The sequence below is a fragment of the Macaca thibetana genome, chromosome 16 (genome assembly GCF_024542745.1).
Source record: "Macaca thibetana thibetana isolate TM-01 chromosome 16, ASM2454274v1, whole genome shotgun sequence".
NCBI lineage: Eukaryota > Metazoa > Chordata > Mammalia > Primates > Cercopithecidae > Macaca > Macaca thibetana.
This window is the reverse complement of record NC_065593.1, coordinates 70,521,687-70,533,857: the sequence shown is the minus strand read 5'-3', so window position 1 is coordinate 70,533,857 and position 12,171 is coordinate 70,521,687. Positions and strand designations below refer to the sequence as shown.

At 34.7% G+C, this 12,171-nt stretch overlaps 1 protein-coding gene across 1 annotated transcript in view; it reads right to left on the bottom strand.

Annotated features, from left to right (window-relative positions):
- The window catches only part of ABCA5 (ATP binding cassette subfamily A member 5), a 77,938-nt gene that overhangs the window by 30,822 nt on the left and 34,945 nt on the right, over positions 1-12,171 (bottom strand). The window contains 7 exon segments of the mRNA XM_050762375.1: positions 3,436-3,555; positions 5,360-5,499; positions 5,683-5,773; positions 7,064-7,202; positions 8,813-8,932; positions 9,508-9,683; positions 10,854-10,964. Of these exon segments, the coding sequence (XP_050618332.1) occupies positions 3,436-3,555; positions 5,360-5,499; positions 5,683-5,773; positions 7,064-7,202; positions 8,813-8,932; positions 9,508-9,683; positions 10,854-10,964 (897 nt within the window).

Sequence of the window (12,171 nt, the reverse complement as noted above, 5' to 3'; positions counted from 1 at the left end):
AAGAGGACAGATGCAAAGGAGACACATGGTATAATTCCACTAGTTCAAAATCTAACTGGACGCATGTGCATATTTAAGATCTTATTATCTCTGTATCTGTACAATATCCAACTTTTATGTCAACTTTTCCTCTCTGACTACAACCTAACATCATGTCCTGATCATATACGCGACTTCTCTCTTATCTCCATGTTTGAGAGTCCTCTCCTGGCTTTACACTAGTTCTCAATTAAAATTTAGCCTCAGGCTCAGTTTTCAGCCAAATTCTGCCCTTCAACTTCATCTTTAGTCTTTGGAAGGTTTAAGAGCCAAATGCCTACTTCAATGTAATTTCCTGGCATTACTGAGGTTGTACATGATCAATGACAGTGTGATCATACAGATTATTAGCACAACACTTAAAAGGTATAACAAATTCAGTAGTGTGAATAAGGTATGTCATTCAGATTTCATTTTAATATTTAATATTCATTTAAATTACAGTTAAACATTCCAAATGTATTTGGAATAAAAATGTATTTATGTACTTTATGTTAAAATTCTACCAATGAAACCATAAACATATATTTATTTAATGGCAAGAATAAAATATTACACAATTGAGGTTTATTTTAAACTCAAAAACAGACATTCAGAACTTTAGATGCAGAAAAATATTGACAGTTAGTGCAAATATTAAAGAGAATGTACTAGTTAGATAACTTTAGGAAGCACATTGTAACTTTTGGGCCAATACATGTATTTTTTAATTTAGATAATAATATAAAAAGAAATAAGATTATATAATATTAATTTTATATAGTAGTTCTGTACACTAGTACTCAAAGTATTAAAACAAATTTGGGAGACTTACTTCTTTTTTTAGTTATTTAATTCCATTAAGGCCATACACTTTCAATACAAAAGTTTTATTTTGGATTCTTCCACAATTTGTGAGGGTGAACTAAAAGCAGAACACCAACTTCATCATTTAAAAATTTCAAAAGAAGGAGAAACTACAAAATCACATACATTAATTTTCAGATAAATCTTCATTGATCCAGACATAATAACAAAAGAAAAATTAAGAACTCAAAAACATATGGCTTCTCCTCACTGCATTTGAAAGTGAGCATCTAGGATGATAAATGTAGGACTACAGGAGCAACTTTACAGTTAGTGATGCTGACAAATTATTGTTCCCACACAGTAAGGCCAATCTTTTAAAATTTGACTACCAAATCATAAATAATTAAATTCTAGGAAGATTTTTTTAAGTTTCAGATTTATTTTAGCATAATATAATGCAAGTTTACTCCATGATGATATATTCAGCTTGATTCTTGACTTTGGTATCACAATGATTTTAATCATCGGCCACTCGACATTCATGCAAAATGTGTATTTGCAGCATCTCAACTCTTTTAACAACTGTGAACTAACATCCTGGTTTCCTTTGCTCTCCTCACCTGCCACTACAGATATTTTGCTAACCTTCAATCATAAAGATTCCTCAACTCATGTTCTCACTGTAAACTAAATAGATCCACTTTGCTCCTTACTGCATCGTGAAATTGATCTGTCAAGATCAACACTCTTACACTCTGCCAAATCCCTCACCATCTTTTACGTTACCAAAACTACCCTTTTTGTCCTCATCTTATTCTTCACAGCAATCGACAAATAACTGACCACTTCCTCTTTCCTAAAACACCATTTTTCTAGGTTTTTCCATTTTCACTCTTTCATGAAAAAGTAGAGTAATAATTGCTCATTCATGGTCAGCCCTTTTGGCTCCTTCTCCACTGCTCACCCAGGGGGCTTGCCCCTCAATTCTTATCTATACTCCTTACCCAACTAAAAGATTTCATCCAATGCCATAGCACCATCTATCTATGAGTAACTTCGAAATCTGCATCTTCAGCCCTAACGTCTTCATTTAGCTCCAGATGCATCTCAAACAATATACTCAAAATTCATGCCTGGGCTGGGAGCGGTGGTTCACGCCTGTAATCCTAGCACTTTGGGAGGCCAAGGTGGGCGGATCACCTGAGGTCAGTTCAAGACCAGCCTGGCCAACATGGTAAAACACTGTCTTTACTAAAAAATACAACAATTAGCCGGGCATGGTGGCAGGCGCCTGTAATCCCAGCTACTTGGGAGACTGAGGCAGAAGAATCGCTTGAACTTGGGAGGCGGAGGTTGCAGTGAGCCAGGATTGCGCCACTGCACTCCAGCCTGGGTGACAGAGCAAGACTCCATCTCAAAAAAACAAAAAAAAAAAAGGAAAAAACTTGTGCCTGCATTCCTTCTTTCCACATACCTACTCTTCCCCTATTTTCAGGAAATGGCAATCTCATTCCCAGTTATCAAGCCAAAAGCTTAGGAATTATTCTTCATTCCACCATCTCCTGAACCTCTAACAATCTATCAGCAACTCATCACCACTACCACCAATATAACCCAAACCTGTTCTTTCCCCCTTTTATTTTTTTAACAGGGTCTCCTTCTGATGCCCAGGCTAGAGTGCAGTGGTGTCATCATGGCTCACTGCAGCCTTGATTTCCTGGGCTCAGGTGATTCTCCCACTTCAGCCTCTAGAGTAGTTGGAACTACAGGCACACACTACCACACCAGGCTATTTTGTGTTTTTTTGTAGCAACAAGGTTTTGCCATGTTGCCAAGGCTGGTCTGGAACTCCTGGGCTCAAGCGATCTCCCTGCCTTGGCCTCCCAAAGTGCTGGGATTATAGGCATGAGTCACTGCACCTGGCCTCCCTATTTTCACTGACACCCTAGTTCAAGGTAGTATTAACTATAATAGTTTCCTAACTGGTCTTCCTACTTCCGCACTTCATTTCTAATCCTCTCATCATTCAACAACCAGAACGTGTTTTTTAAAAATTCAAATCAGATCATAGTACCTATTTGCTTTAAAACTCTCTGATAGCTTCACACTACAATAAGAAAACAAATGAAATTGTTTTCCAGATGTTCAAAGGCAAAACATGATCTATCCCTTTGAGTATCCTCCTGACTTTGCTGTGTAATAATATCTTCACCATGGCTCCGGCCATGGTAGCCTTTTTTTTAATTCCTCAAAGACATCCAACTCATTCCTCAGTTAGTATCTTTGCAGTTGCAGTTCTTTATCTGAAAATTTCTACCCTAAAATCTTCACCTACTTGATTTTTCTTGTTATACAGGCCTCGGGTCAAGTATCATCTCAACAAAGTCCTTCCTGATGATATAACCTAAATTCGCTGCCTTCTAAGACCACCCCATTATTTCCTGCATAACTCCTATCACTATCAGTAAGTATCTCATTACTTATTTACTTGTATACTTTTACCCTTTCTTCCAAAAAATAATATAAAATTCACATTTATATAATTTTTGTCTTATTCACCATCTGTCTGGTCCATTGCCTAAAATGTTTTGTTAGTTCTGTTTTTACCTGCTTGGTCAATTTCCGCTTCAACTTCTAGCTTCAAAAATACATCTTCCAAAGTCGTCATGGAAACACCATAAGAAATGACACCCAAATTTGAATGACTGTCTAGGGCGGAAAACAAACCTAAAAGAAAGAAAATGAAAGAACAGTATATCGTTAAGCATATTATCATAAATTATTGTAAAATATCCTTTAAAAATAAGTTCATGAACAGCCCGTACAACATACCATGACCCATCTCTAAAAAAATAAAATAAATTATCTAGGCATACTGATGCAAGCCTGTAGTCTTAGCTACTCAGGAGACTCAGGTGGGAGGATCACTTGAGCCCAAGAGTTTGAGGCTGTAGTGAGCTGTGATCATGGCACTGAACTCCAGCCTAAGTAACAGGCTTAACATTCTTATAAATTAAGGACCTCAAAGAAATTTTATTTACAGGAATATATCTATTATCATATTATATCTATATCATATTATAAACTAACAAAAATTTTACAGTATTTGAAATTATAACTGAGAATGTTACTATATTGAACAATAACATAAATATGTATATTAGAAAATATACAAAAACCATTTGAATACTTATTCATCTTTTAAAAAATAATAAAAAATAAACCTATTACAGATTAACACAATTTTATTTTTAAAAACTGCATCTTTTAAAACAAAAATAATGAGAAGAGAATGTTGTTTTATATTTCTGCAAATCTCATTAATGTTTGTCTTAACAGAGGACAGATGGGTTCTCATATTTGTTTCTGCATTCGACCTGTTGTGATAGCACATATTATGGAGTCTCTAGAAAACACTGTATAATCATGAGAAGCTGAGGGTCAATAAGGCAAATAACATTTTGGTATTATTAGAAAAAGTGCTGACATTATGAATTCCTTTAAGAGGTCTTACAGTCCATCCTACAGGAGATCCCAGAAGACATTGTGAAATCCAGTGAAATACCGTGACAATTTATCAAATAAATATAAGAGACAACAAAGAAAGTATGGTGGTGAAAACCAAGAGTTCCGGAACTGATTTGCCTGGGTTCAAAACTCAGCTCCACCACTTTCTACTTGTGTTACCTTGGGCAAGTTCCTTAAATCTTTTTATGCCTCAGTTCTTCATTTGTAAAATGAAAGCAATAATAGTATTTATCTCATGTATTTCTTGAAATATTGGGATAATGAAATAAACTAATAATTGCAAAAGGCACAGACCAGCATCTGGTAGAAAATAAGCCTACATAAATGTTACTAAAGAATAGGAGATAGGTAGGTATAAGTAGATAGAATGATAGGCAAAGTGCGTTAAGTTGGCAAGTGTACTTCAGTCCACTTAATTTGTGATTTCTTTCTTTAAAAAAAAAGTATTTTTCTGATTATGAGATAAATACTATGAAAATTCTGTACAATGTACTTACATTAATAACATCCTTTTGGCTATCAAGAAATTCTTAAACAGAGGAAGGAGACTGAGTTTGAGTTCCTCGTTAAAAACTTAAAAAATAATGCCTCGATTAAAAGAATTCAAGGATTTGTCATATAATTCATTATGAAATCATGAAACTAAAAAAGAACCTGAGAATGTATACAAACTATATACATACATGCCTCACTCTCAGGAGGCCTACAAGCAATTTCTTTTTTTTCTTGACAATAAAGTAAACACAATTATTTTTACATTTTTTAAACATTTTCTTAAGTATTTAATGTATTAGTTACAGTTTCTTGCATGGTTTGTAAAAAAAATTTTTTTTGCTGAATTTTTTCTGGCTTTCAAAAACAAAGCAGAAACAGAATATTAACTCTGGCCACCTGGGAGCATGGCAATACTACATGGAGAAGGAAACAAAAAGGAAATCAATGAAACCTATTCCCAATATAAGATCCCAGTTCAAACACCAAGAAACTTAAAAGTAAGTAATACCTGAAAATTTGTCCATGTCCTTGAAAGGCAAGCTATACACAAGTTGTTGGTCATTCTGTTGTAATAAAGTAGCTGCAGGTATATGTTGTTTAACCAGTGAAGAAAGAGATTCTGTGGCACAATATTTGTCTATGTACATGCTACAGAATACCAAAAATCATAATTAATGATTATACAATAAACAGCCAAAAGTAAATTAAGATGGCTTTAAATTAAATTTAGTACCATAAATGATGGTCAAAGCATACGACAGCAAGCCTCTAAAATAATAACAGTATAGCAAGAGTATAATATAGAATAATGTCAATAAAAATGAATGATACCTCAGGCGGTAGCCAATCCCCCATTTACTTTTGAGGAACATTGAAGAACCAACACATTTCAGCATTCCTTGTGATATCACAGCTTTCCTATCTGCAGATAAATATTTAATTTCAATTTCTAAGTTATCAACAGCATTAATAATTGGCATTTATATTTTATGGTTTATCATATGACAGTCATCCATGTTACATCATTAATCATCACAACAATCTTATGAGGATGGTGCCAGATTATCATCAACTATTTTTCAGATATGAATACTAAGGCAAAAAGAAAATACATTCCTTCTACATGTTTCATACAGCTATTAAGTAACAAAGCCAGGAACTCTACTCAAGGAGTCTGACTCTAGAGTCCACTTTCCATATATTATTCCAAATATCTGATTTTTCCTAAAAGGCTTACCAATACAAGCACTTTCACAATTTCCTTTATAACCAAATATAGAAACAACTCCAAAAATTGACAGACGTAATAAGAAGAACAAATGTTAGTTTGTTGGGTTTTTAAAAACAAAGGTACTACTGAAGACATGAATGACTTGCCCAATTTTATTAGATTATATTATAAGCAGACAGAAGTTGCTCTAGAACTTCAAACTTCTGTATCTTGTCATTAAAAGTCATGTGTTGACTTAAACTTGGATTCTTTATATGTATGTACGTGAATAAAATTGTGCAGAAAAGAGTTAACATAGCAGGTCAGGTTCTATCCTTAGAAAGGCCTGCTTACAAGGTTGGCCCTTGGCCGTTGAGAACTTGGATTTGGGAGGGTTCCTACTATTCTCAAAACAGATAAGAGTGGTTCAGTGCCTAACCTGTACAAACAATGTGGTTTATGCTGAACAACTTCTTTCCTTCGGAGAGTCTGGAACTTTGGTATGTGCTAGGCAGAAGATGTTTATATGATCGGCAGCCAGTAAGAATCTTGAACACTGAGTATATACTAACTTTCCCAAGTAGATATTTCACACATGTTGTTACAACTCAATGCTGAAGAAATTAAAGCATATCTCTCTACTCCACTGGGAGAGGACTCTTGGAAAGAGTTTCCACTCTGGTTTCCTCTAGACTTTGCCTCATATACCTTTTCCCTTTGCTAATTTAGCTTTGTATCCTTTTGCTGTAATAAATCATAGTCATGAGTATGACTACGTGCTGAGTCCTATGAGTTCTTCTAGGACATCACTAAACCTGGGATGGTCTTGGAGACTCTCAATGCAAAAATATATCATTTTAAATTTTTTTAAAACTTTTTTTGTGAAGGAAACATACCACGAGGTAAAAGCTTCTCTATTTGTACCTCAGGAATTAGCATCTCTATGTCCATCTTCCTTTTGGCCCATGACCTCAGCCTTCGAAAATAAAGCAAAAATCTCACCTGCAAGAATGTCAGCTTCATCCATGAAATGAGTACTGAACACTGTCACCCGATTGGCTTTTCTGTATTTTAAAAGATTCCAAACAATATGGCGAGAACAAGGGTCCATTCCAGCTGTTGGTTCATCTAGCAGCAGTATCTGTGAGAAAAGAGGTGAAGAAGGGCAGGGAATCCTCAGAAAAACTAAATATTAAAAATACATATGGACACTAAAAAAATGCCCCATTTCAAATTATTATTTTCAATCAGAAATATATTAGACCAGATTTTTTCATTCATAGTTGAGTTCACATAAATTTTTTAAATTATAAATTTGACATGTGAATATTTTCCCTGGTTTAATTCTAAAAGGCTGCCTGTAATACATAACACAAAAGTATAACAACAGTCAGACAAATAAACCAAAAAACAAAACATTAAGTATATTGCTATTATCCTTAACAATTAAATTTGCAGATGTAACACTTGCTTTTTTGGAGAAGAATATATGGTTTTATATTAGTTCAAGGGAAGCAATTTGTTTCACGACTATTTTTAATATTAAAAAAAACATGGTGGTGGAGACTGAGAGGAAGACTAATGAACATAAAGCCAGAATCCAGAATCACTCCCCAGCTGCAACAGCAGGGGGAATGTGGCAGGATGGTGGGGATCCATAGGAGATCATCCTAGCTGCATGCATGCACCTGTCAGTTTTGATGCCTTGTGTAAAGTAGTACATCAGTTTGTTTCTCTGTTTCTACAACACAGAACAGCATAAAACAAATACATACAAAATCAAAGCAGGACAGTGACAAACTGAATTACTCCTTTGATTTTGTTCTATTTAACTTTTGTTATTAACTATAACAAATTTTTTTAAACTATAGAGAACAAGAGAGTAATATTATTATAGCTACCATTCCAAATCAGCAGTGTTATTTTTTGGCCACATTTTCTTCAGATCATTTTTTAAAGAAATAAAACATGGAGGCCAGGCATGGTGGCTCATGCCTGTAATCCCAAGACTTTGGAAGGCAAAGGCGGGAGGATAGCTTGAGGCCAGTTCAAGACCAGCCTGGGCAACATAGCAAGGTCTCATCTCTACGAAAGAAGAAAGAAAGAAAGAACGAAAGAATGAAAGAAAGAGAGAAAGAAAAGAAGGAAAGAAAGGAAAGAAAAGGAAGGAAGGAAGGAAGGAAGGAAGGAAGGAAGGAAGGAAGGAAGGAAGGAAGGGAGGGAGGGAGGGAGGGAGGGAGGGAGGGAGGGAGGGAGGGAGGGAGGGAGGGAGGGAGGGAGGGAGGAAGGAAGGAAGGGAGGGAGGAAGGAAGGGAGGGAGGGAGGGACGTGGTAGTCATAACTAAAGTCTAATCTTCCATTCTCCTTCCTATAAGTAACCAGTTATCATAAAGATGTTATAACTCAGAAGGGGAAGGGTGGAAGAGGGGTGAGAAATAAAAAAAACTACATATTGAGTACAATGTATACTACTCAGGAGATGGGTGCACTAAAATCTCAGAAGTCACCACTATATAATTCATCCATGTAACCAAAAACCTCTAGTACCTTGAAAGGTACTAAAATTAAAAAACAGTTATACATCTTTCTGACTTCAGTTTTAAAATCTCATTACTATGATTGCATCCATAACAACATACAGTATTTTATGTATACTTAACCTTTATATAATGTATTATATCTTTCTACAACCTGCTTTTTAATTCGACATAATTTAAAATGAGCTCATTTGTAAAAGTAATACTTATTTACCTTTGGGTTCCCAAGAACAGCAATTCCTAATGACAGCTTTCTTTTTTGACCACCACTTAATTTTTTAGCTTGGTTATCTTTGATAGTCTGCATGTCTAAATCTAGTAAAACCTTCTGCACCTGTAAAAGTAAAGCATGAACAATGTTATTTTAAAAATCATACTATTTACATAATTATCAATATTACTTTTTAAATGTTTTAAGTTTTAATGTGTTAAATATTTAAGTAGTATAAGTTTTTAAATAATTTTAATATCAACTTTAAAAGTGTTCCTTTAGCATGGAAATTCCTTTGACATATATTCATATATAATTATGAAAACAACAGGTAACAAGATTCTTGAGGGAAAGATTTTACTTTTGTGCCTTCTTGGGTGGTAGGGAAGGAGTAAGAAGAGATCACTGTGATGGCTCTTAGTGTATGTGTGGAAGTGGGAGCGGGTAGAGGAGATGAGAGGAAGAGAAGCGAGGAATAAGGCAGGCAAGCATCCTCTAGATGAAACAAACTTTTATGTGTGCTAAAACATTTACTCCAAATTCTGTCTAATTCTTTGTAATAGCTTTCTGTTTATTGGCTCAGAACAAGTGTTATATTTAGATTTTAGATTTTCAAGCATATTTTTATTGCACAAGTCATTACAAAAGGTTATTGATTACAGAAAATAAAAGTAAAGATTTCTATATGAATAGCATACTTCTTGTATTATATTGTTGGCTGGTATCCCTTTGATTGAAGCCAAAATTGATAAATTTTCTTCTACTGTCAAAACATCAAAGTGTATATCTAACTGTGGACAAATGCCAATCATTTTTCTTGCTTCAAACATTTCATCTATTTCTGAGACTCTGTGTCCATATATAGATGCAAACCCTAAAAGCAAAATATATATTTAAATGTACATTAATTATTTTATAATGTGTATGTTTTGAAGTATCCTGACAACTTACTTATTTGGTTATAACAGACATATCAGGTAAAAATTAATAAAAATTTACAAGGCACAACACACCCTCATTTCCATATTATTGGTGATCTGCATCCACTTATATTTCAGTCTCATTTTCCATCACTTACAGGTCATATAACATAGTGGAAAAATCAAGAAACTAAAAGCTTGTCACTAAATATAAACATCTATTGATGTATTATTTACACTTGTATTCCAGTAACAATTTTCTAGACATTATGCAATAGGGGAGGGATTAAAGAACTATAAATTTTATCCTAACTAGTTGTGTGGTTGTGGCCAAATCACTTAATCTCTTTAAATTCCAGCTCTCCTTTTTAATAAAGTGAACACTAATATATCCCACTAAAGAACTATTAAAGCAAAACAATCATACATTATGAAGAATCATGAGAAAAATCATAAATTCTTATACAAATGTATTATGACTACAATCAAAGAGTGATACAACTAAGGACAAACAACAAAATCAAACTAATTTTAAAAGTTAAATAACATTTAAAGAGTTGAAATGCAGATTCAATACAATTCAGCCCTTTTGTAAAGTAAAATATTTATTGTACTGCCACTCTATTTAGTTACTGTCAAAATATGGAGCTACTATAATGAATTCTCACCTACCGAACAATCACATATCAAAATAATACTTTTGAGGTATGCTTTTAAAATTCTATTTTAGAAGATAGTATGAACATTTATGATTATTGCCTTTTGAACTACTGCTGTATATTTAGATATCTATATTTATTTTCTCAACTTCAAATAGTCATTCATTTATCCTTTATTGGTTATTCATTTATCCTTTCTTGAAAATGATTGATAAAAACACATACACAACATCTATGTGTGTATATGCATAGAAATATGTATAATATTAGATCCCTTTTACTTTATTAAATATGATACAATCATTTTTATTTTCTACTAAAAACAACCAAATGTGTATAGTCAAGAAAAAGAGAAAACAACTTTACAGATACGGAAGGTGGTCCCAATCATTGACAAAAATTATTCAATACACATTTAAATAATATATACAATGAATTTTTTTTTCTTTGAGACAGAAAACTCACCATCAGAAGGTGGGCAGAGTCCACAAAGAATATTCATCAATGTGCTCTTTCCGGTTCCACTGTGGCCAAGTAAGGCAGTAATCTGACCCTCGTATATGTCAAACGACAAATCTAATTCAGGAAAAAAGAAGACTCAAATGTGATTTTTATGTCTGTTCAGCAATGTATGATAATTTATATTTGAGCAATCTTTAAGGCAATATATCTATAAATACATATTTAAAGTACCAGCATATTTGATAGCAGGTAAAATAGCTTCTTTGTTACAGTCAATGATATAAACAGTAAGGAAAGTAAATAAAAATAAACGGTCGGGCGCGGTGGCTCAAGCCTGTAATCCCAGCACTTTGGGAGGCCGAGACAGGCGGATCACGAGGTCAGGCGATAGAGACCATCCTGGTTAACACGGTGAAACTCCGTCTCTACTAAAAAATATGAAAAACTAGCCGGGCGAGGTGGCGGGCGCCTGGAGTCCCAGCTACTCGGGAGGCTGAGGCAGGAGAATGGCAAAAACCCGGGAGGCGGAGCTTGTAGTGAGCCGAGATCGCGCCACTGCACTCCAGCCTGGGCAACAGAGCAAGACTCCGTCGCAAAAATAAAAATAAAAATAAAAAAGATAAACTTTATTTGTTCATACAGTAAGATTTAGGAGTATACAAAATATTTGGGAGTTTTCTATGTTCCAATTTTTGGGAATTACCAAGGGAATTAAACAAAAATTTGTTCTCGAGGATATTTGGGCATTTAAATAAACTAGCAAAAACAAAACAAGAAATTAACTAACAGTATAGAAATGGCTTGAAAGGTTAGATTTAATGAAGCAATATCACTGAATGGATATGTAAAGGAATGAAGGAAGACAGGAGATGGGGATCTGAAATGATGAAGCAGAAATGGCTTATCAAAAAACTAGGCTGGCCAGGCACAGTGGCTCATGCCTGTAATCCCAACACTTTGAGAGGCTGAGGCAGGAGGATCACTTGGGCCCAGGAGTTCGAGACTAGCCTGGGCAACATGGTGAAACCCCATCTCTACAAAAAATACAAAAATTAGCTGGGCTTCGTGGCATCTGTAGTCCCAACTACTCGTGAGGTTGAGGTGGGAGAATCACTTGAGCCTGGAAGTCAGGGCTATGATAAGCCAAGACTGTGCCACTGCCCTCCAGCCTGGGGGACAGAGCAAGACCCTGTCTCAAAAACAAACAAACAACAACAACAAAAACTAGACTAAGAAGGCTAAAATATAAAACAAGAAGGAAAAAGTCTCAGATCCTAAGGCCAGTAATCTAAGTTAAAAGAAGAAAGGGAACTCAACAACC